This window comes from Rhipicephalus sanguineus, chromosome 9 (genome assembly GCF_013339695.2).
Source record: "Rhipicephalus sanguineus isolate Rsan-2018 chromosome 9, BIME_Rsan_1.4, whole genome shotgun sequence".
Taxonomy (NCBI): domain Eukaryota; kingdom Metazoa; phylum Arthropoda; class Arachnida; order Ixodida; family Ixodidae; genus Rhipicephalus; species Rhipicephalus sanguineus.
In genome coordinates, this window is record NC_051184.2 from 6,631,739 (window position 1) to 6,658,185 (window position 26,447).

At 43.8% G+C, this 26,447-nt stretch overlaps 2 protein-coding genes across 6 annotated transcripts in view; one reads left to right on the top strand and one right to left on the bottom strand.

Annotated features, from left to right (window-relative positions):
• LOC119404522 (bifunctional arginine demethylase and lysyl-hydroxylase JMJD6) overlaps positions 1–23,375 on the bottom strand; it is a 122,654-nt gene extending 99,279 nt beyond the window's left edge. The window contains exons 1-8 of one of the 2 annotated variants that reach the window (XM_037671053.2): positions 23,142–23,375; positions 18,605–18,819; positions 17,531–17,683; positions 14,158–14,354; positions 11,216–11,363; positions 9,240–9,428; positions 8,011–8,183; positions 145–721 (exon numbers count right to left, since the gene is read on the bottom strand). In XM_037671053.2, the coding sequence (XP_037526981.1) occupies positions 661–721; positions 8,011–8,183; positions 9,240–9,428; positions 11,216–11,363; positions 14,158–14,354; positions 17,531–17,683; positions 18,605–18,819; positions 23,142–23,226 (1,221 nt within the window). In that variant the 5' untranslated portion in view covers positions 23,227–23,375 and the 3' untranslated portion in view covers positions 145–660. Of the gene's footprint in view, positions 1–144; positions 722–8,010; positions 8,184–9,239; positions 9,429–11,215; positions 11,364–14,157; positions 14,355–17,530; positions 17,684–18,604; positions 18,820–23,141 lie in introns of those variants that run through there. The other variant, XM_049418911.1, reaches the window with a different exon arrangement.
• Positions 1–26,447, top strand: part of LOC119404521 (DNA repair and recombination protein RAD54-like) — a 114,357-nt gene that overhangs the window by 77,338 nt on the left and 10,572 nt on the right. The window contains exons 1-2 of one of the 4 annotated variants that reach the window (XM_037671051.2): positions 23,646–24,490; positions 24,994–25,499. The exons of the other annotated variants lie outside the window; for them this stretch is intronic. Of the exons in view, the coding sequence (XP_037526979.1) occupies positions 23,795–24,490; positions 24,994–25,499 (1,202 nt within the window). The 5' untranslated portion in view covers positions 23,646–23,794. Of the gene's footprint in view, positions 1–23,645; positions 24,491–24,993; positions 25,500–26,447 lie in introns of those variants that run through there. 4 annotated transcript variants of the gene reach the window in all.

Here is a 26,447-nt window from a genome sequence, read left to right on the forward strand (position 1 = left end):
TCAAGAATCACGCACTGTGGTAGGGAATCGAACACACATCCTCAAGTTTCCCAGTGAGATACCTTAGCCCCATGGCTGATGAAGAGGCAATCCACACACAGCAAGTCGACTACTTGCATGTATTGAAGCAGCTTGACACCACAGTTAAATAATCGTAACCTCTTTTTTATTACACATGAACAATGATGCACAGAAAGATCTTTTCTCAAATGGCAGCATGAGTACAGAAGGAACGTGAATGGCCACTAAGTACCATAAATAATGACTGGTGAAAAAAATGGTAGAACGATGGGTCGCTTAAAATATAATTATGCAAAATCGAGGCCCTGTCCATGTGGCAATGATGATCAGCGGGGGAAAAAAAAAAAGAAAACTGGACAGTAACACTCGTGACTTGATTTCTACCGGCACGTATGCTGGATGGTGCCACATTCTTTTGACAAAAAAGTGACAAAAAAGGGAGGGGGGCGCAAAGTCACAGGGGTGAGATGTGGGTCGTGGTGCTTGCAGTCTCAAGAACAAAACTCGTCTAGGCGGCAATGTCCACTGCCGTCACAGGCTAACGTCACGCTGGCACGGGTGATGACGGTTGCCTTCTTCCATCTATCTCCATTTTTGGCATCACACGCACACTTGGAACCAGTCTACGGAAACACTTTCTCAACACCTGCTGCAACCCCGCTTGTGCTCCCTGCGGTCTTCTCTACTGGAGGAGCGCTTTCTGCAAGTACAAAAACAATGTAATGTCTCGTCAAGGCAATGCAACGAACACAACATTACGAGCTCGTAAAAGATTTGCATAATGCAGCAGTCCTTTGTACAACTTGTACATGCACAAAACCAGACTTTGTTTGTGCAACCTTATATTTCAGCACTCGTGATGGAATGGCATTCGCACAATAGTCATGTGGTCACTTGATAAATTCTTGCACACAGTTTTATTATAGTCACGTTAGTATTAAAATAGTGTTCGTAAAGACCAACGTGAAGTCAAAGTAGACTAGAAAATTATCCCTGTGCCAAACTTATGTATGCTGGACAGAATAAAATGGCTTATTAGTGACTCCTAATTTGATGCTGAATAGAAATTCCTAATTACTAATCAGTTGGCAGCAATTACTCATTTGCTGATAGCTGATGATAAAACTCACACTCCCGATTTAACTTCAGCTTCAATCATGGTGTTGAATAATGTGGTTGTATATAATAAAAAAATTCTGCCATCTTTCCAGTAGTTTTCTTAAAACTTTCTGCTACAGAAATTTAAAATGGTACTAGAATTTTATTTGCCTTCTCTATTTTTATTTGGATGCAATTTCTTAGAATGAACACTTAATTGGATTTTAACTTGCTGTTGCTACCATCTGCGATGTTGTAAAGAAGAGCTTTGAAAACTGAATGCGCACCACAACACACCTTTATGACTCGTGTAACTTCCTGGACACTAAACCAATGATGCAGGTAGATGCAATTACTTGAATTGGGTTTTGTTATCAGTCTGTAGTCAAATGTCACTCAGCCATGTTTTTCTCGATCATAAATACCACTCCTGTAGCACACTGAATATGAAAAGAAATTTACAATACTTGCCAAGTAAACACTCTTTCTTTTTAATAATTCAGGAGTGGTATGCGTAAGTAACGAAGTCATGTGGAAACGATATGTCAAAAAGGCATAGTTTATTAATACTATACTAATTTGTTACACAGTAACAAAGACTAGCTTCACAGAATACACACTACACACAAGCCTAAGCCACAGTCAGAGTGATAGCAGCAAAGCCATTTTGAGACCTCACTCTTAGATTTCCTGAATCAACATGTTTACTTATTTACTTTTGCACACCCCTCTACAAGCCAATGACTTGACAGCTGCTGTAGCCTAATGTCGGCTAACTGGTGGCTTAGGTCATCGCTTTGAAACATTTTTTTATTGTGCAGCAATGTAAAGATAGAAAGGAACATCTATTTCTGGTAGAGTCCATCTATGACAATATTGTTTTTTATCTATATAATATTTTTTCCACGTATCTTTAAAAGGACACAAAGACAACGTCTAGCTGGGGCGGTAAACTACAGCCCCGAGAATCTGTCGCTACTTTTCCCAAGCTGAGATGCGATGCAGTTGCTGAGAAAATCCAAGACCGCATGTTTCTGGGTGTCAGGTCGATAAACATAACCACGAATACATACTGCTGATAGAACAGTGTGAAGAGGTAGGGCAAGTGAGTTCTGTAGGAAAATTAAAGAGACCAAGCTATGCTTTCTTTCATGTTTGGTGCATCACAGATGTCTCTTTATTGCAAATGCACGACTGCCATGCACAAATTTTGAATGGGACATAATGCAATGTTGAAAGATGACATCATATATCTATGCGGTTGTCTCAGCGCTGCCCTATGTTTGCATCACTTTCTAATCTATAAAACGCTTTGCTTTTAGAATAGCCTGGTGCAGCAGCACGCAAGGTCGTGCTTTTCAGTTCCAAAATGGCTGCACTAAATCCGAGAAAATGCTTTTGCCTACAAAGGGATGCAGAACATACACAAACTGTACATTGTGGCATACATAACATGCAAAATGGCAACACTTCATAATCCATGTGTTACATCAGAAATAGCTGACAAAAAAAAAAAAAAGTGTGCGCGGGGTGTTGGTTTCAATTTGTTATAGTGAGCAGGAAAATAATTACCAGTCGAATTATACTAGGAGGAATGTTTCACATCAACATGAAGAAAGAACCTGCAAGGGCTTAGTGACACCAGTATGTTGTCTCACCAGAAGGAATTGTTACAAATTCTTTCAAGGCTATTTTTTAGGCTTGTGCGAATATTCGAGCACTTCGAATATTCAAACGAATAATACAGTATTCGAATTTGCTTCGATTTGAATTTAAATTATTGAAAATTTCGAAGTATTCGAAAGGAACGAATAGGTGTATATTATTCCGCTTGTAACCCCCCCTGTAAAGATGGCTTCACTGCAGTGCAGTGGTGCTGTACCGTGAAAACACCTTGAAAAAAAAATCCGCAGTCTGTAATCTCCTGTAAAGGTGGTTTCACTGCAGTGGAGGGATGCTAAACCGTGAATACACCTATCCAGGGAAAATCCGCACTGCCGCGAAGCCCCACTTCAAGGTTAAATGAACATATTACCCTCACATAGATTCATCATTTTTTACTTGTTGTACCAGCTTATATGCTCCAAGTGTAGTAAATTTTAAAATGTAACATACTTTACAGGTTATCACTTGCATTCTACCGAAAGCCAAATCCTGCTACTATTTAGAGTTGCTTCCACTTCCTTTGAACCAAGAAGAATGACATTTGCACATGCCTTGTTACAATTAAATGCAGGTTGGTTGGGTCATGACAAATATGCTCGTTTTCTTTATAATGTGTGATATATACTATTCGAATTCGATTCGAAATTATTGACCAAAATCACTATTCGCTTCAAACATAAAATGTACTATTCGCACAAGCCTACTATTTTTATCATCTTTTTACATAACTTCTACAGCCCACAATATGGGCTGTAGATTAGAGCTATATGTACTCAAGAAAACATATCCTAATGAAAGAAGGCAATGTCACGAGAAACACTAGCACAGTCACAACTTATGAGCATTGAGAACTGTGTTCAGTCTCTAACAGTAGATTGAAATGAACCTAAAACTTGACAGCCGTTTTAAATAATGGCCTCAAAGGGATCCAGAAAACACTTATGCAATCTTAACAAAGGTAACACACTGAAATTGCCAACGCTGCTGGCAACAGTGTGCATTTACAACAGTGTGCATACTGGTGTCTAGTTCAAAACACTGCATCCGAGCAGTAGAAAGCCAGTAACCATGATTCCAATCCTCACCAGCCTAACAAAGAAACAACGGCTGTGATGCGTGGCTACGAAGAGAACACGTTCTTGAAAGCGTGGATGCTTTCACCATCATAGCATTGCGTACCTTGTCATAGGTTCGCCACGGTACTACAAACACAAGTTTCCAATAGATATGAAGGCCCCTCCAGATGAGCTCAAAGAATGACCAGTGCCACTGGGCAACCACGAGTGGTGGACTGGGCCAGAACAGAGCGCAAAGCAGGAGAGAAAGAAGGAGACAGGCAAGCGTAAGCATTTGGCACAGATGGTTGCGAACAGCCATTGCAGCCGAACTCAACGCAACGAAGTTTGCGATGTAACAAACTTTTTGTTACTAATTCTTGCTTCCTTTGAAATGCGTGTTTTTCTGTTACGATTTAACTAAGTAGATTCGTGCTACAATTTCAACACAAAATGTTTTGAAGAGCACCAAAAGAAAATGAGCTTGTTTGGACATATACTGTTTCATTAGAAGAACAAAAGAAGTGGTAATGCACCTTAAAACATTGAGGTAAACATCGTTGCCAAGTTTAGAAGTTAGTTCTTTCGTGACTGCCATGAGAAATAATGTTGCAAATCACCGGTGCAAAGCAGGAACTGTACTTCATAGAAGCATATTGTATTAGATCAGATACTGATTGTCCCGCCACGGTGGTCTAGTGGTTACGGCACTCGACTGCTGACCTGAAGGTCGCGGGATCAAATCACGGCGGCCGCGGCTGCAGTTTCGATGGAGGCGAAAACGTTTGAGGCCCGTGTACTTAGATTTAGGTGCACGTTAAAGAATTCCAGGCGGTCGAAATTTCCAAAGACCTCCACTACAGCATCTCTCATAATCATATAGTGTTTTTGGACGTTAAACCCCAGATATTATTATTATCAGATACTGATTGGCCCGTCAGTGACGTCTCCCAGTTTTGTTTAAAAAACAGAATTTTGACATGATAGATAATTCTTAAGTACATCGTTGAAGAACACTGGCAACAACACACCAATCTCATCACAAGGCAACCTAGCGGTAATCACAATTTAAGGCTTCAGAAATGTGCGACATCAATGGAGCAAGTGAAGGGCCAGAACCTCAGCACAACTATGTCATCATGGAACAAAACTTCTTCCAATGTGTACTACGTACTTCGTTGCATCGAGGTTAAACTGTAACAGGAACCTTTACCTCAAGAATTCCTGCTTAGATATATTATGAAATTGTTTCACGTCCCCAACTGCACCAAATGTGAGGCTTGTTGTGTTAATAAGCTCCCGTGGGAACCAACTAATGAACAATCCAAGGTATCCAGACGAATATAGCCCGAATTCCTTCTTTATAAGGGGCCTTGCAACACTTTTTCAGCATGGTCAGAAAACGCTGAAGATTGGCAGTTGAGGCTCCTGAGAACACGTGAGCCAAAATTATAGCGCAGCACACGGCCCGGAATTTACAATTCATTTTCAGTCCAGCTAGAAATTGTTCCCTCTTCTTTCTACAAATGATGCCATATACCCAAATTCACGGCCATTGGCTGATTTGAGCATGGTGAGCTGTATACCATATTTACTCACGTAATGAAGGCACTTGAATAATAAACGCACCCCCAACATCAGTTGTCAAAATTTGGATTTTTTTCTCCCATGTAACAAACGCATCCCCTACATTCATCCACTGCAGTCCTGCGAACCTACACGCAGCACTTTCTCGCCCGTTGATCTTTTTCATTTTTTTTTTATTATGCCGACGCCCCTCGGTTCAATCCCCCCTCCCCTCCACATGCTGCCGTGCACCATTCTTTGTTTTTCTTTCTACCTGTGCGCGGCACGTCCCTCTCTTTTTGTACTTGTTTTTGAAGTATCCGTGCGTCACAGCAGGATTCAGGAACAGTGCGATTGTAGAGACATCGCAGTTCATAAGCACACAGCGAGCGAAGGTTGCGAAACTGTCCACGTCAGCCAACGGTCGCTTCCTGCAAATATGAAACTTTAAGGGGCCGGTGGCAACCGGCGGCGGGAGTGCGCAGAGACAGCTTGCCGAAGATAGCACCATCTACCACCGAAGCGGCGGAGTTTCCGAGGCCGGGTGGGACAGCCAATCTTAACGACGCTAAACAGGGACATGGGTTCTAGCATTCTAGCCATTCTAGCCCTACTTTTTTTTTTGTTCCCACCAGACATTTCCACTCCATTGCGTGTTTGTTTTTAGCCCGTCTTGTGTTCTGCTAAGGACGATGGGCCGAAATGTGACCTACACGGCCGGTGTCAAGCTGTGGAGTATGCAACTGAGCAAGGAAATCGTGCTGCCGGTAAGCATTTTGGACTTAAAGAAATCTGTGTGTGTTAATGGTGGAAGCAGCGACATGCTGCACACTACAAATAGGGAGCGGCGTGCCCTTAGGGGACCGAAGACCGGAAAGTTTCCTGCTGTGGAAGAAGAGGTCTTAATATGCCCAGGACCTGCGAAAGGAAGGCTGTGTCATTTCGCATGAAATGATCAGGACGCATGCACGAGCCACAGCTTGAAGCATGGCCTCGCGACCACCGCTTTCAAAGCAAGTAATGGGTGGACGACACGCTTCATGCAGCGCAACGGACTGTGCTTAAGGAGGCGCACATCCCTTTGTCAGCGACTGCCTCCTTGCTACAAAGAAAAGGTAGCGGACTTTTCCAAGTTTGTGATACGCCTGCGGCGGGACCGAGAATTTCTTCTGTCGCAAATCGGGAACGTGGACCAGATTCCCATCAATTTGAACATGCCGATGAGCAGGACGGTCAATGAGAGAGGACCACGCAGCGTGCTCGTTAAAATGACAGGCGCCAAGAAGCAACATTTCACGGTAATGCTGGCTATCACAGCAGATGGCAGGAAGTTGCCAACGTACGTTATCTTCAAACGGAAAACCGTGCCGAAGGGCAACTTCCCAGCTGGCATACACATACGAGCCCAAGAGAAAGGATGGATGTCGGCCGATCTAATGGCCGATTGGGTCAGGACAGTCTGGGGAAGGCACCCTGGCACCCTGCTTCTCCTGTCTCTCCTCATGCTCGGCAGTTTTTGCGGCCACCTGGGAGAGAATGTGCGTCGGGAACTGAAGGAGCTGCGCACCGAGACAGCCATCATTCCATATAGACTATCTTCGGTGCAGCAGCCCCTTGATGTTTGTGTGAACAAGCCGTTCAAAGACAGAGTGCGCCACTCGTACACAGACTGGATGGCCCATGGAGGGCACACTCTGATGTCGACCGGCAAGATTAAGAGGCCATCTGATGTGCAGGTGTGCTCCTGGATCTTGGATGCTGATTTGATCGCAAAGAGATTTAAGAAGACTGGAATTGCAAATGCGCCGGATGGCAGCGAGGACGACCAGTTGTGGAAGCAAGATGTCGAAGTGGCCAGCGACCTGGACGACGGAAGATGAGTGAAGCGCAACAAAAAAGCTGTTTCCAAATAGTGTACGTGTGTGTTTACCGCAAAAAATAAGCTACCTAAATTTTTTTTTGCCTTACCGCATTTTTTTTGTCATCCTGGAAAAATTTCCATAAAATTTACCCTACATAATAAACGCATGCGCCAACTTTGCTTCGGTTTTTCGGAAAAAGAAAGTGCGTTCATTATGCGAGTACATACGGCAGTTACTGCAGCCGCTGCAAGAAGCCGCCATGTACCCACGTGCGCACTCGCGGTTGCACTGAAAGCAAGCCGCGCATTCAAAGAGAAAAAAAAATGAAAAAGAAAGTGTTCAAGCTCATGATGCGCCCGTGACAAATTCTTTCCCCCGTGCCATCCCTCCCTGCTTAGCTTCCAGCGCGCTCATCGGGACGACAAAAAAGACAGAAAGCAATTACAGCATGCGACAAATACCTGTAACTCCGCTCGTACGTGACGGATTGTAAATATTTTGCAGCTTTTGAATGATTACTTGAAAAAGTGTTGCACGGCCCTTTAAAAAAGTCCACTCTGCACTGCAGAGGCCTTCATTTCTTCTACAAGGGCCATCCCTATAGAAAAACTTCGATGCAATATGGAGGACACCAGCGCATACATGCACAAGCTATCGACTAGAGCTCAGCGAAGAAGGCCGAGAGCACACGAAGCTCGATGGTCGAGCGACATCAAACACTTGCAGGAAACCGCGAAATGCACCTCTTGCGCTTGTAGCCATTTAGGCTCCCTTTGCCGGAGTCCTCGTCAGAGCTCGAACAGCAGGAGGAATCGGATGAGGATGAGCTGGAGCCGGAAGAGCTGTCCGACGCAACACCAGAGTCTCGAGACACATCCACCTTGTCGGCAACAGCGGCCAGCTCGGGCCTATGCTCCTGGTCGAAGAAAGAGAGCACAAGAATGAAACGCTTAGAAACTTTATTCTATTATGTATTGCCACTAATTTTTGCAATCTTGTACATGAGACACAGTACAACAGAACTACTGTCACTCTTCAATCACCGAAAGAGACATATTATCTACATGATTCTTCTTGTTGTACAGCCACACTACAGCAAGGCATTTAAGACAAGGTAAGCATTCGCTATAATGAGAACTTACGGTACATGTGAGAGTCACATAAGCTAACTCGAGAACTCAACAGTACATTAGGTTCTAATTTAAAACTGTTATTCATGACAGTGCAAATTTGGTGTTCATTCTACAGATCCATGCTTTCCCACCAAAAAGAACAGGAAGTTTGGCCAGATGACATGTTTTTTTAGCTGATGCAAACTGTGACGAGGCTTGGCCAAACTACAGATGAGTATCTAATTCTTTCACTTTAACCTATGTAACATTGGTAAGAATTATACAAACTACCGTAAATACTCGTGCAAAGGCCGCACCTCTAACTTAGGAGCCGAAATTCTCAAGAAGGGAAAGATATTTTTAGCTGCCAAATGCACAAATTTGTGCACCAGCACAAGTTCACAAATCGCTACTAGATGGCGCAACGGTTTTTTGCGCCTATCATGAGTACTCTGATATCGTGTGACATGGCCGTAATCACGTCATCTAATTGTGAATCGCATAGATGGTAAGGAAGATGACTACCTCTGGGAATGCATTCGTGAGACGGACTCATCAAATAGCAGCGAGGGCGAAAGCAACGCCAAGCATCCATAAGTAAAGTATGTGTGATCACCCGGCACTGTTTACGGTGTTATCTGCAACAGTGACAACAACAGTACGAGGTCTTTGTGCAAAGATATAGGCCTGACTCGTGCAAGAGCTGCACTCCATCGAGATCGTAAAAATCATGGGAAATAAGTGCGACCCTTACATGAGTATATATGGTATTTGACACTGCAGGATCCCACAGAAACTGCAATAAGCTAAACCCAGATACAGTGCAACAACACTGCTGAGTACTGTGGTGCGAGCCTCACCTTGAGTGCCTCGTACCACTTGCGTGAGAGCTTGGGCCTCCCGCGCACCGTCTTGTGCCACACAATGGGGAAGTTTGTGCGGCTGCAGAAGTTCTGCGTCACTGCTATGGTGTGGTCGAGGTTGAGAACCACGTGCCACCACCCACCTGGCACAAACACCACCTCACCGGGCTTCTGCACCAACTCCAGCTGCAAAAAGAAAAGTGCTGCTGTTGCGACCTCAAGTAGCATGTGTGCGAGAAGAAAAGCAGCATGCCTGAGACGACAAAATCTGTAGTTTAAAACCTAACCTAGCCTAACCTAAAAGTAATCGTGTCTGCTCGGGGAACCTAAGGAAGTTCCAGAGTGAATGCTGCCTTTGAATATATAAGCTGGAACATTTCAATAGCAGTCGCAACATGCAGACTGCTGTCATCGATACCATTAAGACACTTCGGTCAAATGATATTGGCAGTCTAAAGTTAGAATAATACAGTAGAACCCCGCTGATACGTTTTTGAAGGGACCGTAGGAAATAAATGTAAGAGACGGGAAACGTAAGAGACGAAAAACAGGAAAAACGGCAATATATTTAGTGGTACAGAATTTTATTTCAATTCTTACGAGCAGCAAGAAAATTGGCGCGCTCAGCCATGATCTAGTCGATGGACAGAAACGCGGAGCTAAGGACGGCCTCATCCACAGAAATGTAATCAACGTATGTGATTTTTTTAACACCAACAGCTGTAGGCATGAAAGAACTAAGCACACGCAATCACGACCGGGGCGGCGAGTCCGACCGCGAACCGCATGCACGACCATGCGAGCTCCAACCAGCTCGAACTCCTCCCGTTCTCCGACAAATAACGATGATGATGAGTCTACGCCAACGCGATGGCAGAAGTGAATGCCAATCTCGAAGGCCTTGCTTTCGCAAGCAGTTACGTCATTCACGCCATCTTTGTGCAATACAAATCTCAGAGGCTATGCTTTTGTCAATAGTAAATGCCAATCTCGAAGGCCTTGCTTTCGCGAGCAGTTACGTCATAGACGCCATCTTTGCAATTTGAATCTCGAAGGCCATGCTTTTGTTTGCATCAATTGAAAGATTCTGTTGCTTGTGCCTCTCATGCGGCTAATATTACGGTCAAACGAGGCCAAGCTGCGTGAAAATGCACCATGGCCGCTCTCTTTGGTAGTCACTCGGTCGGCTCCGAGCGCACTTCGCGACGTATCATACGGGAACGGTCCGACAGTTACGACGTAACAGCGGGGTTCCCAATACATTGTATCCTATGGGAGCTATGCCGGGACCGGCGGAAAACGACGTAACAGCCGGGAAAACGCAGCAGTGAGGAACGTAACAGCGGGGTTCTACTGTACCAGCATTAGCCAAAAGCAGAGTAATTACATAGGCCTTTCATGTTATCTCTGCAACACGTTGATGTGGGCTAGTTATTCAAGGTACACTTTGTAAATGACACAGCTCAGCAAGAGGAGTACACCCGTACTGTTTGTCAAGGTTCACATGTTCCAACACCTTTGTTTTTACCCCTGAAAATATCACATTGCTCTGTTATAACACACCCTTGATTTTAATGTGCACACATCTTTGCGGCCAGAAAACGGCACAGAGTACACAGCGCTGGGCGAGTTGGTAATCCATTGTGCCTATCAACTGTGCAAAACCACCAGGAACACCAGGAACTGCCAGCAGCAAGTTATCTTTTTGTCCACTTTACTTTCTTCACATTTACATCCTAATTACTACAAAATAACATCCCCTATACTTTCCTTGGCTTTCTTGTTCTGTTAGTTCTAATTAATGTCAGGAAGGACACGACACTGTGTCGTGTTCCTTCCTCATCCCTGGTGGTTTTGCACAGTTGATAGGCACAAAGTTTTCACATCTCCAGCAACATGTAACACTAGCACAACAGCTTTCATGCTGCATAAATTTTGTCTTGTAAGCAAAGTTTGCTACAAATGGTACCCACCGGCTTGCAGTCAGTGGGCCAGGATGGCTGCTGCGTCCTCGGGTAGACCAGACGGAACCAAGTGATGGCCTCGTCACCCTGCTTGCCACCATCTTCGGGTCTCAACTTCAGCATCTCCTTTGGCGTGTGCGTCGGGAACAGGCACCACCTGACGATACAATGAACGAAAAATCATCAAGCAGCCCAACCATGAAGCCATTTGTCGAAGTTGTAAAGTATACAATGTGCACATGAAACAAAACCATAAGCAGTACAATAACGAAAGCCCGTGAAAGCATCAGTTGTGGTTAACATGCATATACGCTGCTTGAGAGCAGGCGCATTCAGAAGTGAAGGCTCAAGATAACCTGACAGGCTTGAAGCTTTTCAGATGTAGAAAAACACCAGCGCACATAAGCATTAGAATTTTATTTTTTAGTTGAAATCAGGCTAGGGCACACAAACTCAACAGGGGATCAACGTGACAGAGTGCCAGAATGAAAACTGCGTGGCATGAAAATAAAAACAGAACGCATCTCATAGTCAACTATTTGAGATTAAGATGTGCAACTAGCTTGAGCGCTAAGTGTGCTTCACATATAGGACGGTGTCTGGATTTGGTAATCCAATCAGTGTCGCACACACACTGGCAAGTCTGACGAGGTGCTTGATTGCCTGATTATCTTGTTCACATTTCATACCAGTATGATATTACCACTAGCATTGAAGGTGATGGCACTGTGCTCTACATGATAAGAACAAGAAGCACCAGGTCATATAACTAGTGCTCAAATTCTGTCAATTATAGAGACTACTGGCTGCTAGGCATCAGATTACTGGTTTAATATCTGGCTTAACCAAGTTAATATTAAATTTTGATTGGTGTAGACACCAGCCATGTACTCAAATTTTAAGGCCTATTAGTCGAATCTGGCCTAGAGCTTTTTCACTTACGGCATTTATCGTAACCAACATGAATGTTCAGAACGTGATTCAACAGTTAGATACTGTTTTGTTACAGCCTAAGTCAAAATGTCGAAATGCCCCTAGCAAGGTTTTAAATTTTTGCATAAATTGCAATATACATCTCGTTGATCTCAAACAGAACATTTGGATTGTTGGAACTGCATGCTTGTCAGCTAAGATGTTTTCTTACCCATGGCAACGTGAAACCCATATCAAAGATGTTTTGCTGAATTCAGAACATCGCACAATGATGCAGTTACTTAAAGGGACACTAAAGGCAAATATTAAGTCAACGTTGATTGTTGAAATAGTGGTCCAGAAACCTCATAGTGCTACTTTTATGCCAAGGAAGTGCTTATTTTGAAATAAAATCACGTTTTAGTGGTCCACACCGCGTTAGCGCACTTCAAATCACCCGCCTGAAATACGACTTTCATACGTCACTGCTGCCGTGCCCAACGTTGCCCGCATTTACTGCGCGGCCGCCGACACTAGTAGCATCAGAGCGAAAGTAGCGGGACCCACAGCAGCAACAACGGCCATCGAAGCCATCGAAGCTTGCCGCAATCGCCGCAATGGATGTGCATGGAGAACTTGACAAAGAGACATTGGCCCGTGACGCTGGGCTCCAATTCAGCAACTTGAGCCCCGATTAACGCGGTATGCTGCTGAGGGCTCGTAGTGCCGGCGTCGTTGCATGCGGCATTTTGTCAAACTTTCTGTCAGAGCGGCTTTCACGAGCGCGCAAAACACACGCGGCAGTACGCGATCCCGAAACTACCACTGAGGCGCGACCGCGTGAGCGAAGCAGGGCGCCGGGCGAAGCGCAGTTCGGCGAAAACGGAACCTTTGAACCGCGCGCGCCGTTCCCCATGGCAACGCCACCGAGGTTCTTTTTCCATCAGTCAAACGGAAACGAACAAACAGCATTTTATCACGTCTTTTGATGCACGGAGGGTTCTTTTTTTATTGCTGCTAGTTTGATTACTAGTGAGTTATTGTAGGCAGACTCTCATACGTCATAGGGATCACTTCGAAAATGTCCCACTCGTGGCGCTCATCATGTGATACATTTAGCTTAATTTCTCGGTGAGTAGGACACTGCTCTTGATAATATTGCCGTTTTAGAAGTTGTCATACATTGAGCTTTCACTCTGACATAAATTGTTATTTGCCTTTAGTGTCCTTTTAACAGTCTACATTCAAAAGTTATCAAGAAGAGAAACCTCAGTCTTTGAATTATCAGCTGATTCATGAATGTGTTGATGTGTCAGTATATCAGATGGCATCTCATTCCAATCTCACATATATCGTAAAATTCCAAGCAAGTGGACCCCCCCTCCCTCAACAACTCGAAATTATTAGCAAAGTGGAGGGAAGGTGCTTTCCTGGAATAGCACCAAAATTCAAGATGGCGGCAGCAAAGTCTTCCCGCCATTTTAAAGACTTCTGGGGAACATTGAGTTCCTCAGGAGTCTTCTGTCTCTTGTTCATGACACAGCGCATTACAATGGTTAACACAAGGAAAACAAAGGCAACACGATCAGACCGCTGGAAGCATGGCATGGAAGCACCTCCGATAATGATCCCATGCCAACCCAACAGCTCTGGACAACAAACAGATCTCGGAGGCCTTGCTATTTCAGACTAGTGCGCCGCAGGCACCATCATCAAATTGTAAATACAGATCTCGAAGGCAGTGCTTCTGCTCGCGGGAACCTGAAAATTGTCATTGATGTCGTGCGCCTGCAGTTCTGGATGTGATCATTTTGCGGGATAGAAAAAGATAAAATTTTCATGACAAATTTCAGATGAAGGCACTTCGTGATCGGGTCTGAACGCGGTGCATGATCACGATACAGAGCGTGAGAGGGGAGGCAGCGTTTTCCTGGAACAGTGCAGAAACTTGAAATTAGCAGTGAAATTGGAGGGGGCACTTGCTCGAGTGGGGGCACTTGCTCAGAATGTTACATTAGTAGAAGAAGGTGTGTTCTGACCTTTTGTGGCCATGCACCAGCGCATTCCAGGCGCTGGTACCCAAGGGATCAATGTGGATGCCAGTGCCTGAACGGGCAGAGCCCATGACGAACCATCGATACGGCGGTCGCTTCTCCTCACCGGCATATTGGAAGAGGTCGTCGCTGAAGTAGTCAGGCACTTGGTAGTCCTCCAGCAGCTTGGCACGGCGCGAGTGCTGTGCAAACAACAAGAGACGAGTTGTTCACTCTGTTTGCCTGCTTTATACAAATTAGCCTGCTTTACAGTGTGGTGAAAACCTGACATGTGTGTAACAGTTGACGATCGAAGCTTTCTTTCATTGAAAGCTTTGGACACACAATGTGCACATTCTTGAGTAGAGGTGTGAAGATACAAGTTTCAATAACAGTCTAGTATTTCCTTTTGCACATTGTTCTTGGAGCTGCATGATTACAGCATAGAAATAATTGTTTACGTAAGCACATACATTTGTACAGTGCTCAGCAATTGAAATGCAATACTTGGAGCACGTGGCTGCTATCGGTGAGGGTGACGGTGAGGACGTGAGCATTCGTGACGAATGGTGACAGCATCCAGTAAACAGTCATTTATCTGTGGTTCTTGGTGGATCCAGCAGAGTGCTGCAACCCTTCATAACACATTCTCGCCAGTTCCAGCCGTGTCACGTGACGCAGCACGTGAGTACAGTGTTTTAAAGCCATGGCAAGCAGCACTGTGCCGGCTCCACAAAGAACTACAAATTGAACGGCTGTCTACCAGATGCAGTCACCATGTGTCACGAATGCTCTCCCCCTCGCCATCACCCTCATTGCTAGCAGGAACACACTCAGAGTATCGCGTTTTAATCGTCAAGCATACATACATACGTATGTATGTATGTATGTATGTATGTATGTATGTATGTATGTATGTATGTATGTATGTATGTACATATACAGTAGGATCTCGGTAATGAAATTGCTGCTTAAAAAAAACAAATGCTTCTAATTTGGTTGGTTTTGTATTTCACTGTTGGTCCCGCATACAACTTTCTCAGTGAACGAAACCCCTGTTAAGTGGAACATACTTTCCCGGTTACTTCAGGACCTGTTAGACGAGATTTCACTACAAACGTTCATTTATCTACACAGTGTACAGGCACAATAACACATACATGCCTGTGACGAATTTCACAAGCAGGACGGCAAAACTCAAGACCGGAAAAAGGTAAAATTCAATAAGACATGCAGTCGGTTGAACTAAAACGGCAAGAAAGTTCCAAGAGAACATATTCACAAATGGAGATAGATACTTACTGTGAAACAAGACATGGAAATCAACTCATTGTGTTTGCAGTGTTAGTAAAAGTAAAAAAATGGCACGTAAAAGTTTCTAAGAAAGTTGAAAGTTGCATTTGCTATCAATAATAACATTTATCCCACCCAAAAAAGTAAAGCAATGTTATAGTAGGATGAAACTTAAGAAGGCAGCAGAGGCCCCGCTCAGATGACCGAAGCAGGGCAGCCGATTACCTCCATTACTAAAGACATAGTCCCGCTCATGTACTCGGCAATGTTCTTTGACAGCAGGGTCATTGTTGACTTGAGGTTTATGACAATACTCTAGTGTGCACGCTCACTGGTGCAGGCTTGTGAGCATCTGCCTTTGAGGTGGAAATGCCACTCATTTCTAAAGTTGTACCCGACTATAGGTACTACACAACAATGAAGTTGTTGGTACTAGATCCATGATGAAATTTATCACAATGACTGCAAGTTCAAAGTTGACGTACGCGGCGCATGCTAAAATGCAAATTAATCCACTCACTAAAATGTTCATTTTAGCACGAATTGATAGGTCAGAGCTCGAGAGCAGATGCGCTGGTGCCAATCGTCACAGCCAACTGTGTCAAATCATTATGAGATTGCGTGTTAAAATGTTCAGTCCACTTAGTGGACTAGTACAGAATAACCCCTTGGTGTACCAGTACTGCACACTATATGGGTATAAATGACAGACTCATTGTTATCAGTCTGCTTTGAGCAAACAAAGGACAATGCAAATGACATATACATTTTCACCACTTGGGATTGCACCAAATAGTCAATACATGGCACATTTCCGCATCTTTCCAAGTCAAAATGGAGACAACGATCAGTAGAGTTCTACCGTATTTCCTACTACAGTAATTTTACTGCAACAAAGCTTACTGCGTTGTGGCATCAGTATACTTACTGGGTTTTGCAAGCAGGCATACTGCACAAGAATGCATAAACATATTATGAAGTTTATCAAAATATTTAATATCACTTATATTACACTCATATTTATGGCACTTGCGCTTCGTAGTTTGTTTTAGTACGATCAATATTTTGCGTCTGCCTACCCTGATCTTGTTTCGCTTTCCTACACCCTGCAAGTGAAAGCACAAATATAGGATTAAGCAAAGTCGCAACCATGCTTTAGTTTTAAAAGCATGATAAAGCACTCATCACATAAGGCCTTAAACATCTGTACAGAGGCCATTACAAAGTGAACACAACAATGACATAATCTCATCGCTTTATTACCTTAAAGACACCTCCAGGGAGTATTACATAAGGGGTATCATATTACATCTAAAATTTCTAATCTAATATTATAGCTTCTTAAATTGATTGGGGTATGAATCAGACCTACAAAGGCCTTACTTAAACACGGAAAAATACACACTTAAACAATCTTCAGTCGAAGCATGGAACTGTAGCTACAATGCATAGAGATATTTAAAAAGACTGCTTAATTTTTTTTAGGTCAGAACAACCCATCCACCTGGTGACATAAATTTTACAGAAAAAATATGGCGCAAGTTCCTAAGCGTTGAGGGACCACTAGTAGCAGCAGCACTTCTGAATGAAAAACTCTTTAGATTACGGCTATATAAAGAAAAGCTATGTAAATGTTCTCTTGTAAGAAACATGCAAAAGCCATGTAACAAACATGAAAGTGGACTGCAGGGGTTTAAGTTTAGTCTGGTATAAGAATGCCTTTTGTTTGTTTTGTTGGAACAGGAGCAACTGCATGTATCTATCACACATGCTCACATGTGTGCTTTAGCTCTCATTAGCCAAGACAAATCAAAACGTTGACAGGAGGACAGAAGCCTGACAAACAGCAGTTAAATAAGGTATGCATCTGGTAGAAGCAAATATTTTAGCACAATGTTGTTGTGCCAATGTGATTTTACAAAACGGCACCTGCTGTACCCCCCCCCCGTCCTTTCCTAATCTGACTGCTTCTGCTTCAGTAAATCTTTCAACAATTCCGAGAGGAACTGTAATTCTGTGTGAATACCATTTAGGGAAAAGCTTCGGTACTACAGCTGTGTGGTGCAAAAAACGTCGAATCACTCACTTCGCCAAAGCTGCTGTCAAAAATGTACAAGGGGCTGTCGTCTCTGTTGTTCTCCATGTAGTAGACGAAGTACTTCATCTTGAGCTTGACGCTGTAGCCATCATTGTCTTCGCCGCATTTGAACTTCTGGTTGCGGTACTTCCTAGCTAACCTCTGTCAAGGGGAGAGCAAAGAAACATGTCAGTAAACGCAAAACGTAACACATATGACCAATCAATGTCAATCGCTATATGATATCGTACCAATCAACACCAACTTGTTCATGACACCTTTTAAAGGTGTCATGAACAGTTTTTCCAAGTAATCACCAAATGACCTTAGTATTGGAGCTTACTGCCACATGAATTGATTGCCGCAAAAAATTTCTCGAATCCGTCCAGAATGGGCGGAGCTATAGGAATTTGTTGTTAACTTAAAGCGCTTTCTTCTCTCATCACAGCGATCGCACTGAAAGCTACACAGGGAGGAGTGGCAAAGAGTGAAGAAGTTACGTCAGCACGCGTCTTGACCTTGAACGCATGTGATGAAACGCGGTCACTCTCTCCCGTTGCGATTCCTATGTGGGAGTGTGGGTCACTGTGTAATGTAAGCAGACTACGGATTGCGGCGACGATACGTGGCGACAACCTGTGGCACGAAGCCCATCTTATCCAAACGCCGCTCTTGATTTATGGCGGCTATTGGCCAACAGCATGCTATTTGCTGTTTGACATCAAATGGCAGGCGCAGGCAGCTCCCATGAAAGTCAGCACAGGCCTCTGCATGAGAAGAGGGCCTGAGAAAATGGCAACTTTGTGCTCAGCTTGTAAACTCTCCTTGCCGTACACAACTGCAAGATTTGGTTGAGGTGTTCATAGCAGTGCCTGCTATCTGCAGGATGCGTTTTCTCATTGAACCCGAGGGGTGGTTTACCACCACTTTAGTAGTGGCCATCAAATGTTCGCTGAACGCTGCCCAATGGGGTTCAAAGAGAATCTACAGTACGGATGAAAGAGGCACGTTACTTCATGTGGCACTACAGCGTTTTCAGGTGTTCCAGCACGTCAGGATGCTAAGAGCAGGCAAGAAACTCACGGGCAGGGTCCACTTGTATTGGGCCTTCCAGTCGTCCGTGGCTCCCTGGATGACGACGGGTTTGTAGAGCTTCTCGTACTTTTCGATGAACTCGTCCGGTGACACGCAGTTGACATGGATGCGCTCGACGTTGTCTGGCAATGAGTTCGGCTCCATGTTGAAGCTGCTTGCGTAGCCCAGCTTGCTCCAGCCATCGCCTTCCTGCTCAAACAGTTCTGCAAAGGAAGTGTATATTGAGTTATGATGGTAGGAACATTACAAAGGAACTGGAAACACAGCTACCAGGAACTGCGCTAAATTTAAACAAAGTATCGCAATGGCCATCGAATACACAGGAGGTTTGGCAACTCACCACCTAGCTTAGCCCCTTCATAACCTAAACAATTAAAACATTCCAATTAAATCAATACTGATTGACAAACGCAGGGGTATGAGCAAGCTGCTGATTCATGGCAAAATCAGCACACTGAGGAAGACGGAGACACAGAAAGGCAGACACATTCGGCACCACGAGCGCACTTTACCTCTGTGTGCTCGTTTTGTCAGAAATCAAAATCATTACGTCGATAGAGCATAAACCGTTTTATGCAGAGTTTAATGTATGGGTTTCTGCTGGCACGAACGTAATTATTCACATACAGCTCTGATTCATATGTGCAAACATTGTATACGTTTTGACATGAACTTGCTTCTCTAATTATTAAAGGCTCTACAGTTTGTTACATTAGACATTAGCTGAACTGCTCAGAAAGTTGGCATTGCATTATGCTAAATGTGTAAGCCTTGGGCAATAACCTATTAAACCACCACTGCCACATATTTGCAGTGTGCTGTCTACGCATTGTACACACCACTAGCCTATTTGAAGAGTCTACTACGAAAAAATTGTATATATCAACTAGTGTGTTGAAAAATATGGGCACACTAATGCAAGTTTAATAATAACTGGACAGGTTCGAAAACAGAAAGAGTCTGAATACTATTGCAGGTTTACTATCTAATTAGAACTACATGAAAGTGAGACAAATGAAGCAAGTGCGCTTGCACACGAACTCTTGTGTATTGAGAACCAGATAATATGAATGAAATTGAAAGTGCAAATAAAGTGAAAATGAGTACAGTACCACCAATAAACTAAATATTTCAGAATATTGAAAACCAATGAAAACATACAAACAGCTTTTGATGAATAAGAAAAAGAGGCAATGAATTCATTCAAAATTCCTACATTCTAGCTTTTTCTTCACTACTGCAGGTAAAATAGATACAGCTGTTGAATATTCCACTGTTATAAACACAAAAAGGACAAAAAAAATCTCGATAAAGCAAAAGACAGGAACACAATTAGGTCATCTTCCCTCCTAATTTGTGCTACAATTACGGCTGTGCATGTGCAAAACACAAAATATGAAATGAAGAAAAAGAAACACAATTGGCAAAGGAATGTCTTTCCATATTGACAAAGCATTGTTGTAAAGTCATACACTCACTGCAGCAAATGCAGCGCAGACAATAATGCAATGAGCAAGCACAGCCATTGTACGCAAAAAAAAGCAATGCGTACAGCAGGTTGCTCACACTGCAACACAGTTAGCACAGTTAGAAAAAGAGATGTACGGATGGTGATTCATAGTTACGAGTACTACGCCCTGCCCACATCCATTTTTTTATTCGTACTGTATTCATGGCATTTAAATGGAAAGTAAAAGGACAAATATAGAGAGCAACAAACTTTGAGTGCTTCCTTAAAATCCGGCGCAAATAACATGTGCGATGTTGAGGATAATCAAACTGCCCTTCAAGTCTTTGTTACACACACATAATGTATTAAATGTGAATAAACTGTACGGCTCATCTGCTGTAAAAGAATCCGCGCCATAATAAGTATGCTGTGCTCTTCCTACTTACCTGCAGGTCATTTCTTTCTAAACAAATAGAATCATCAGCATTTACCCATAACATAACACAAGAGAAGAGTCATTGCTTTCACAGTATGTTCTGCCCTACAATTTCTAACATGGACTACCATTTATGCAGCACAGGTGTATACAGATGCATTTGAAATGCAAGAGATGGTAAAAGTATTGATATCTGCCAAGAGTGATTACTTATTTTACAAATTCATTATTTTACTATCACATGAATAGGGGTCACTGCACCCATCATGTGGGACTGAGTCCCTTTTCTTTATTAATGTTCACACAGTTCACACATGTAATGTGCTCTCTTTATATATGTAACCAATTAGCTTATTCACTTCACTGTGATACAATCTGCCTTTCAATGTGTGTGTATAGGAACAGCTTAACCACATTAAAGAGCATACTGTTTCACAATGAAGTTGAGAATCTGATACACAAGATATATTGAGCAATGTCCCAAATATCAATTGGACAGCATTCCCTTGCACGTACAAATGCACAGAAGTGTTTGTCATGTCTTAATTTTCTGAAAAAAAAAAAATTAAAACCCACTAGCTGTCTAGCTTATTTTATGAGTGACACGAATACACATTTATAATCACTTGATACATTACGAAAATTTTCAGACGCAACAAATTCGTTGCACAAAATAAGAGCTGTGAAACTGAAAAATCTATCTAATGCCAGCACAGTAACTGACTGATTTGTAATATTTAATGGCAAAACAATGAAACATAAGCAGGTGATGCCCTACAACAATAAAAAAAGTACTTTTTATGAACAGTTCCACCTTCTGTGCTGTAACAAGCGTTTATGCAATGATGGAAGATCCTGGGTCGTTCTCAGAGTAGGCAAGGCATAAAAACCTGACACAACAGGAAACAGCTGTTGGTTTGCGTGCAGTTTACAGCAGCACCACGAACAAGCTGGAATTGAAAGCCTACTGGCACATCGTAAAGGGCCATGGTGGTTTATTGAAAGGGTGACGGACACGGCTGCGCGTTTGTAAGGCTTTTAAATACGTTATAATTCTGTATGTCCTAATTGCTCGTGGCTTCCTCAGAGTATTGTGCAGAGGAACCTTTCAACATATATTTTTCGGGTTAATGATACAGTATACTGGGTGCTCGAATATTTAAAAATTTTAGATTGAATAGTGCCCTATACAAATTGAAAAGTCACCATTCATAAATAGGAATATTCTTTTAACAGCGCACGGATATTCCACAGTGTCAACTGGTGCCCATATACACAAAACTGGTGCATAATTTTACAACAACAAACTTCATCCTGGCGGGCACTGTTGATGCACCAGACACGAGATCATGCATAGTGAAAGATTCTGACAGGAGTTATAACCATGCAAATTATATGCATATGTGCTCATGATGCTTCACTTGTGACTTGAGTCCTAAAATTATGAATACTAGAATGTGAAATTCGTGTTGCTTACATTGTTAAAATCTGATTTTCAATATTTAAAAACTACTCGAGGAGCAAGCAATATTCTATGCGCCCTCAAAAGTAACAAGTGATACACTACTAAACAAGTCATCTTCAAGCTTCATACAGTCTGTAACACGTCGCTCGTATTGTTACAGATGGAAATTCCTCCACCCAACAAATGGTGGGGTATACCTACCATTGTTTGGACCGCGTTTGAACCACAACGTACGGCCTGCGCAGAGGCAAAGAACGAGAGAAACCGTGCAAAGGTCAAGAATCGACGAGAAAAAGTGCTGCGACCGCATTTGGCATTCAAGCGTCAATGCTTGCGACATACGTATTGAGCGCCGCTAAAACAGCATGCGAAGGTCTTCAACACTTCATGCTTTTTGTCATTTTTCTTCAATCATTTACAGCTGTGAAGACGGCGAATTCGATCAATCACGGTTAGGTGCCGTAGAGGTATGCGGGGAAAAAAAAAGAAAAAGCGCCAATAAAGGAGCATTGTAACGGTACCTTACCGTACACGTCAACAACGCAACAAGTTGGGACCATGGGCAACCAACGGTAAAACCATTTCCGAAAACCATTGATTCCAAAACGGCGTGCTTTGTTCTGCGGCGGCGAGCAAGCACAACCGAAAGCGCGGAATACAGATGCACGACAAACTGCAGCTAAGCGCCTGTTCTTGCGACTACGTTATTCCTTATAATACGGAGACCCTCTGAGCAAACTCAAGCGTACACACACACAAAAAAAATAATAAGATGTTTCCTTCATATTTGTAGGCGCATTTGCTAATACGAGGGCAATCGAAGTTCATTGTAGCCATGCCCTTCACGCCGCTTGCAGCAGAATGAAAGTGCACGTGAGTGTTGTAAAATAACAATCCGCGTCGACGATTAATCGTCCGCTTTCCCGCTTAACTAATGCAAAGCTTTCGGTACAGATCAGCAGTGCCGAACGACCAAGTTTCGAGCGAAAAACCGTTGTCCCACCATGCAAGCCACGCTTGCGCCGCTTACACGGTGGACTAGGCACTCGCAAGAATAGAAAAATACCGCAGCGCGGGCAACAAGAAACAAAAATGTGTGTTCATCAGCGGTGATTCCCACGAGTTATTTTAAAAGAGATCGAGCTCTTTTTACTGTCCGAGTGACCCATCGTACCTGGCCTCGCCTTGAGCTTGGCATCGATGATGCGCTTGATGGCCCGTCGCTCCAGCCGCAAGGCGTCGTCGGCTTCGTTATCCATGTCTTCTACACTCACGTAGCATCTGAAGACACGTTGGGGTTGTAATCTCACCTAACGCATCACCGGCCACCAATTTTTCGTAAAAGGAACGGCTATGGGTAAGCGTGCAAGGTACCGTAAATGTCACTTTCGCTGCGAAAGCTGCTTTGATTTTTCGAAGCTCTGGTGGTCAAAAATGGCAACTAGAGCGAACAAAATTCATTTCTACAAAGTCTCAGTAACCTAATACAGCAAGACAACTAACAATATTTTTAAAATTTTTTACAGTTAGTCTTGAATGTTAATTGGACATGGAACACACGCAAAAAAAAACATATTATGTTTTCTGTGGTTACTTGATTCGCCGCACACCGCTGTGATTGGCGACACTGTCGCGGCCAGCTGCTACCCGCCTTTTTTCGGATAGTACACAAGTGAAATAACGTGTTGGTTCTTGCTGTAAACTTTACATGGAGACGCGTGACAAGCTGTCGTGTGAGTATCAATCTTATCGTTTGTTTCTCTACGGGTGAAGCTATCTGTACTCTCAAGCGGCCTGTGCTCAGCATTGCGGCCGACGCAGAACATCATGCGGCGATGTTTCGCACCAAGCCAGCTGGCCAAGCGACGATGTATTCAAGATGACGAAAACAGCGTCTCGATACGCAAGGCGAAGGAAACGTACTCCAATGGAGACTCCACCGAGAACGGCGAGCGCATCGTGCTCAGCAAACACGAAGCGTTCATACGATCTCTGCTCTGCAAGCCGTACAAGGTACCCATCCCGAACTACGTGCCGAGCCTGCAAAGCCGCTCGCTGGGACTCAAGCGAACCTCTGGTCCGCGCCCCTTACACGATCCCGACGAAGAAGGTGCACTGGTCTTGTACGCACCTCCGGCGCTGACGAACCACGAACAGATGACGGGAAACAGCAAGCTCGTGCACGTTGTGGTCGATCCAGTGCTCACCAAGGTGCTGCGTCCCCATCAACGCGAAGGCGTCAAGTTCATGTGGGACTGCGTGACGGGCTGCCGCATCGAAGGCAGCTACGGCTGCATCATGGCCGACGAGATGGGACTCGGAAAAACGCTGCAGTGCATCACCCTGTTGTGGACGCTGCTGCGACAGAGTTCCGAATTTGCGACGCCCACCATCACCAAAGCGATCATCGTGACGCCCAGCAGTCTCGTGAAAAACTGGCACAACGAGCTGTCGAAGTGGCTGGGCGATCGGGTCCGCTCCGTTGCCATCGAAAGCGGCAGCAAGGCTGAGATCGACTCTGAGGTCTGCACAACTTGTGATTCCTGTTATTCTTGGGGATGGGGAATACGATACAGTTGTCCGTGAGAATCTCAGTAGTACGTGTTGCATGTGAACATTGTAGCAGCTCACTTTTCATTTTTTGCATTCCGTTTTGCTGTTTAATGTAACTGGAGACCCTTAGCAATCGTGCACTGCTCCATGCATAAAACAGTTGGGAATATGCATGAGCACGTAGAGAGCAGCTGCTTTTACAGAAATATTGAAATGAAGACAATATGACTAAGAAGTGCATATTTGTATGCACTGCTGCCAGTGTACTGTATGCAATATGTTGAAACATAATGTATTTGTTCCATTAGTTTACAAAGCATCCCATGTTGAAATCCGTGTTGAAATCGCAGCACATGCAAAAGACACGGACACTGTCTTTTGTGTGCTGCGATTTCAATACGAATATTCACTAACTCGCGCAAGTTTCAGTTCTACAATGTATAATGCTTCTTGCTGTCTCTGATTCATTTCAGATTCGCAGCTTCATGACGACTTTCGGCAGGCGCGTCTGCACCCCTGTGCTGATCCTGTCGTACGAAACTTTCCGTCTGCATGCTGCAGCACTACAGAGTGGCGAGGTGGGGCTTGTCATTTGTGACGAGGGTCATCGGCTCAAGAACTGCGAGAACCAGACGTACCATGCCCTGAACGGGTTGCAGACGCGAAGGCGCGTGCTCCTGTCGGGGACGCCCATCCAGAACGATCTGCTCGAATACTTCAGCCTCATCCACTTTGTGAACCAAGGCATCCTCGGCACGGCTCAAGAGTTCAAGAAGAAATTTGAACTGCCAATCTTGAAAAGCAGGGACTCCTGCTCGACCGACGCTGACCGTGCGCGTGGTCAGGAGAGACTAGATGAGCTCATAGGAATTGTGAATCGGTGCCTGATCCGCCGGACTAACGCCCTTCTGTCACGTTACCTGCCCGTCAAGATGGAGTATATTGTTTGCTGTTCCATGACAGCGATGCAGCGCACATGGTATGGGTGGCGTCGTTGCATTGTCATGCAACTGTTCATTCTCTTATGTGCTTTCTATCGATGGATACTTAGTTGCCTACTTGGATGGGTATGCAAACTATTTTGAGTTTCTTAGTGCCGGTGAACATACAATCGCTTGTGCATGTACTGAACTGCTGCTTTGTGTTAAATGCTACTGCAGTGTGTACAGCAAAGGTGAGGAGGCACAGCTACTGCTAATGCAGGTATTAAATAGGTATGCTTGACTGTGGTGCAAAATACATAGCCTGAAAAGGGGGAACAAAAGCTTTTTCTCTTTTCTAAATGTATTTTGCCCCACAGTCAAGCACACCTAACCAATCTAAGCGCCATCTCACCTAAAAAGAAGCCCTTTTGCAGGTATTAAAGCTTGTTACAATTTGATGATAGCACTTAGACATGAGTGCAAACAAGATTATGAAATCTCAGAATGGTTGTATAGCTGGAAGATTGCATGACCTCCAAAAATCTGGCAATACTTTTTTTTTCATTGAGATGCCACCACAATTGAAGGTTGTACGTGGAGGGGAGTGACTACGATGCGAAAAAAACAACTGCCAGAAATTGTGTGCAGTTGACCCTGGCCGATGCAGAAAATTCTCAGTTTGAAGAGTGATACTCTGTTATTCCTGTTTATATTCCTGATTATTATTAGCTAATACATTCATGAATGTCTGATGGTAAGAATAGTGACAATTGGAGCTCAGAAGTGATGGTAAAAAAATTTCGCTCTTTGTTGTCAATGCTCCCCAGATCCACTACTTTGGTGTTAAAGTCTGGGAAACCCTTTCCTTAGTACATTTACCCTAATATGGATAACATACTATGCTGAATGCTCACTTGACATATCTTCTCATCAATCACACTGTCACCAGCCTGCCTGTACTCTGTGCTGTCTGACGCATTCACACTTTTTCTTTCTTTTTCACA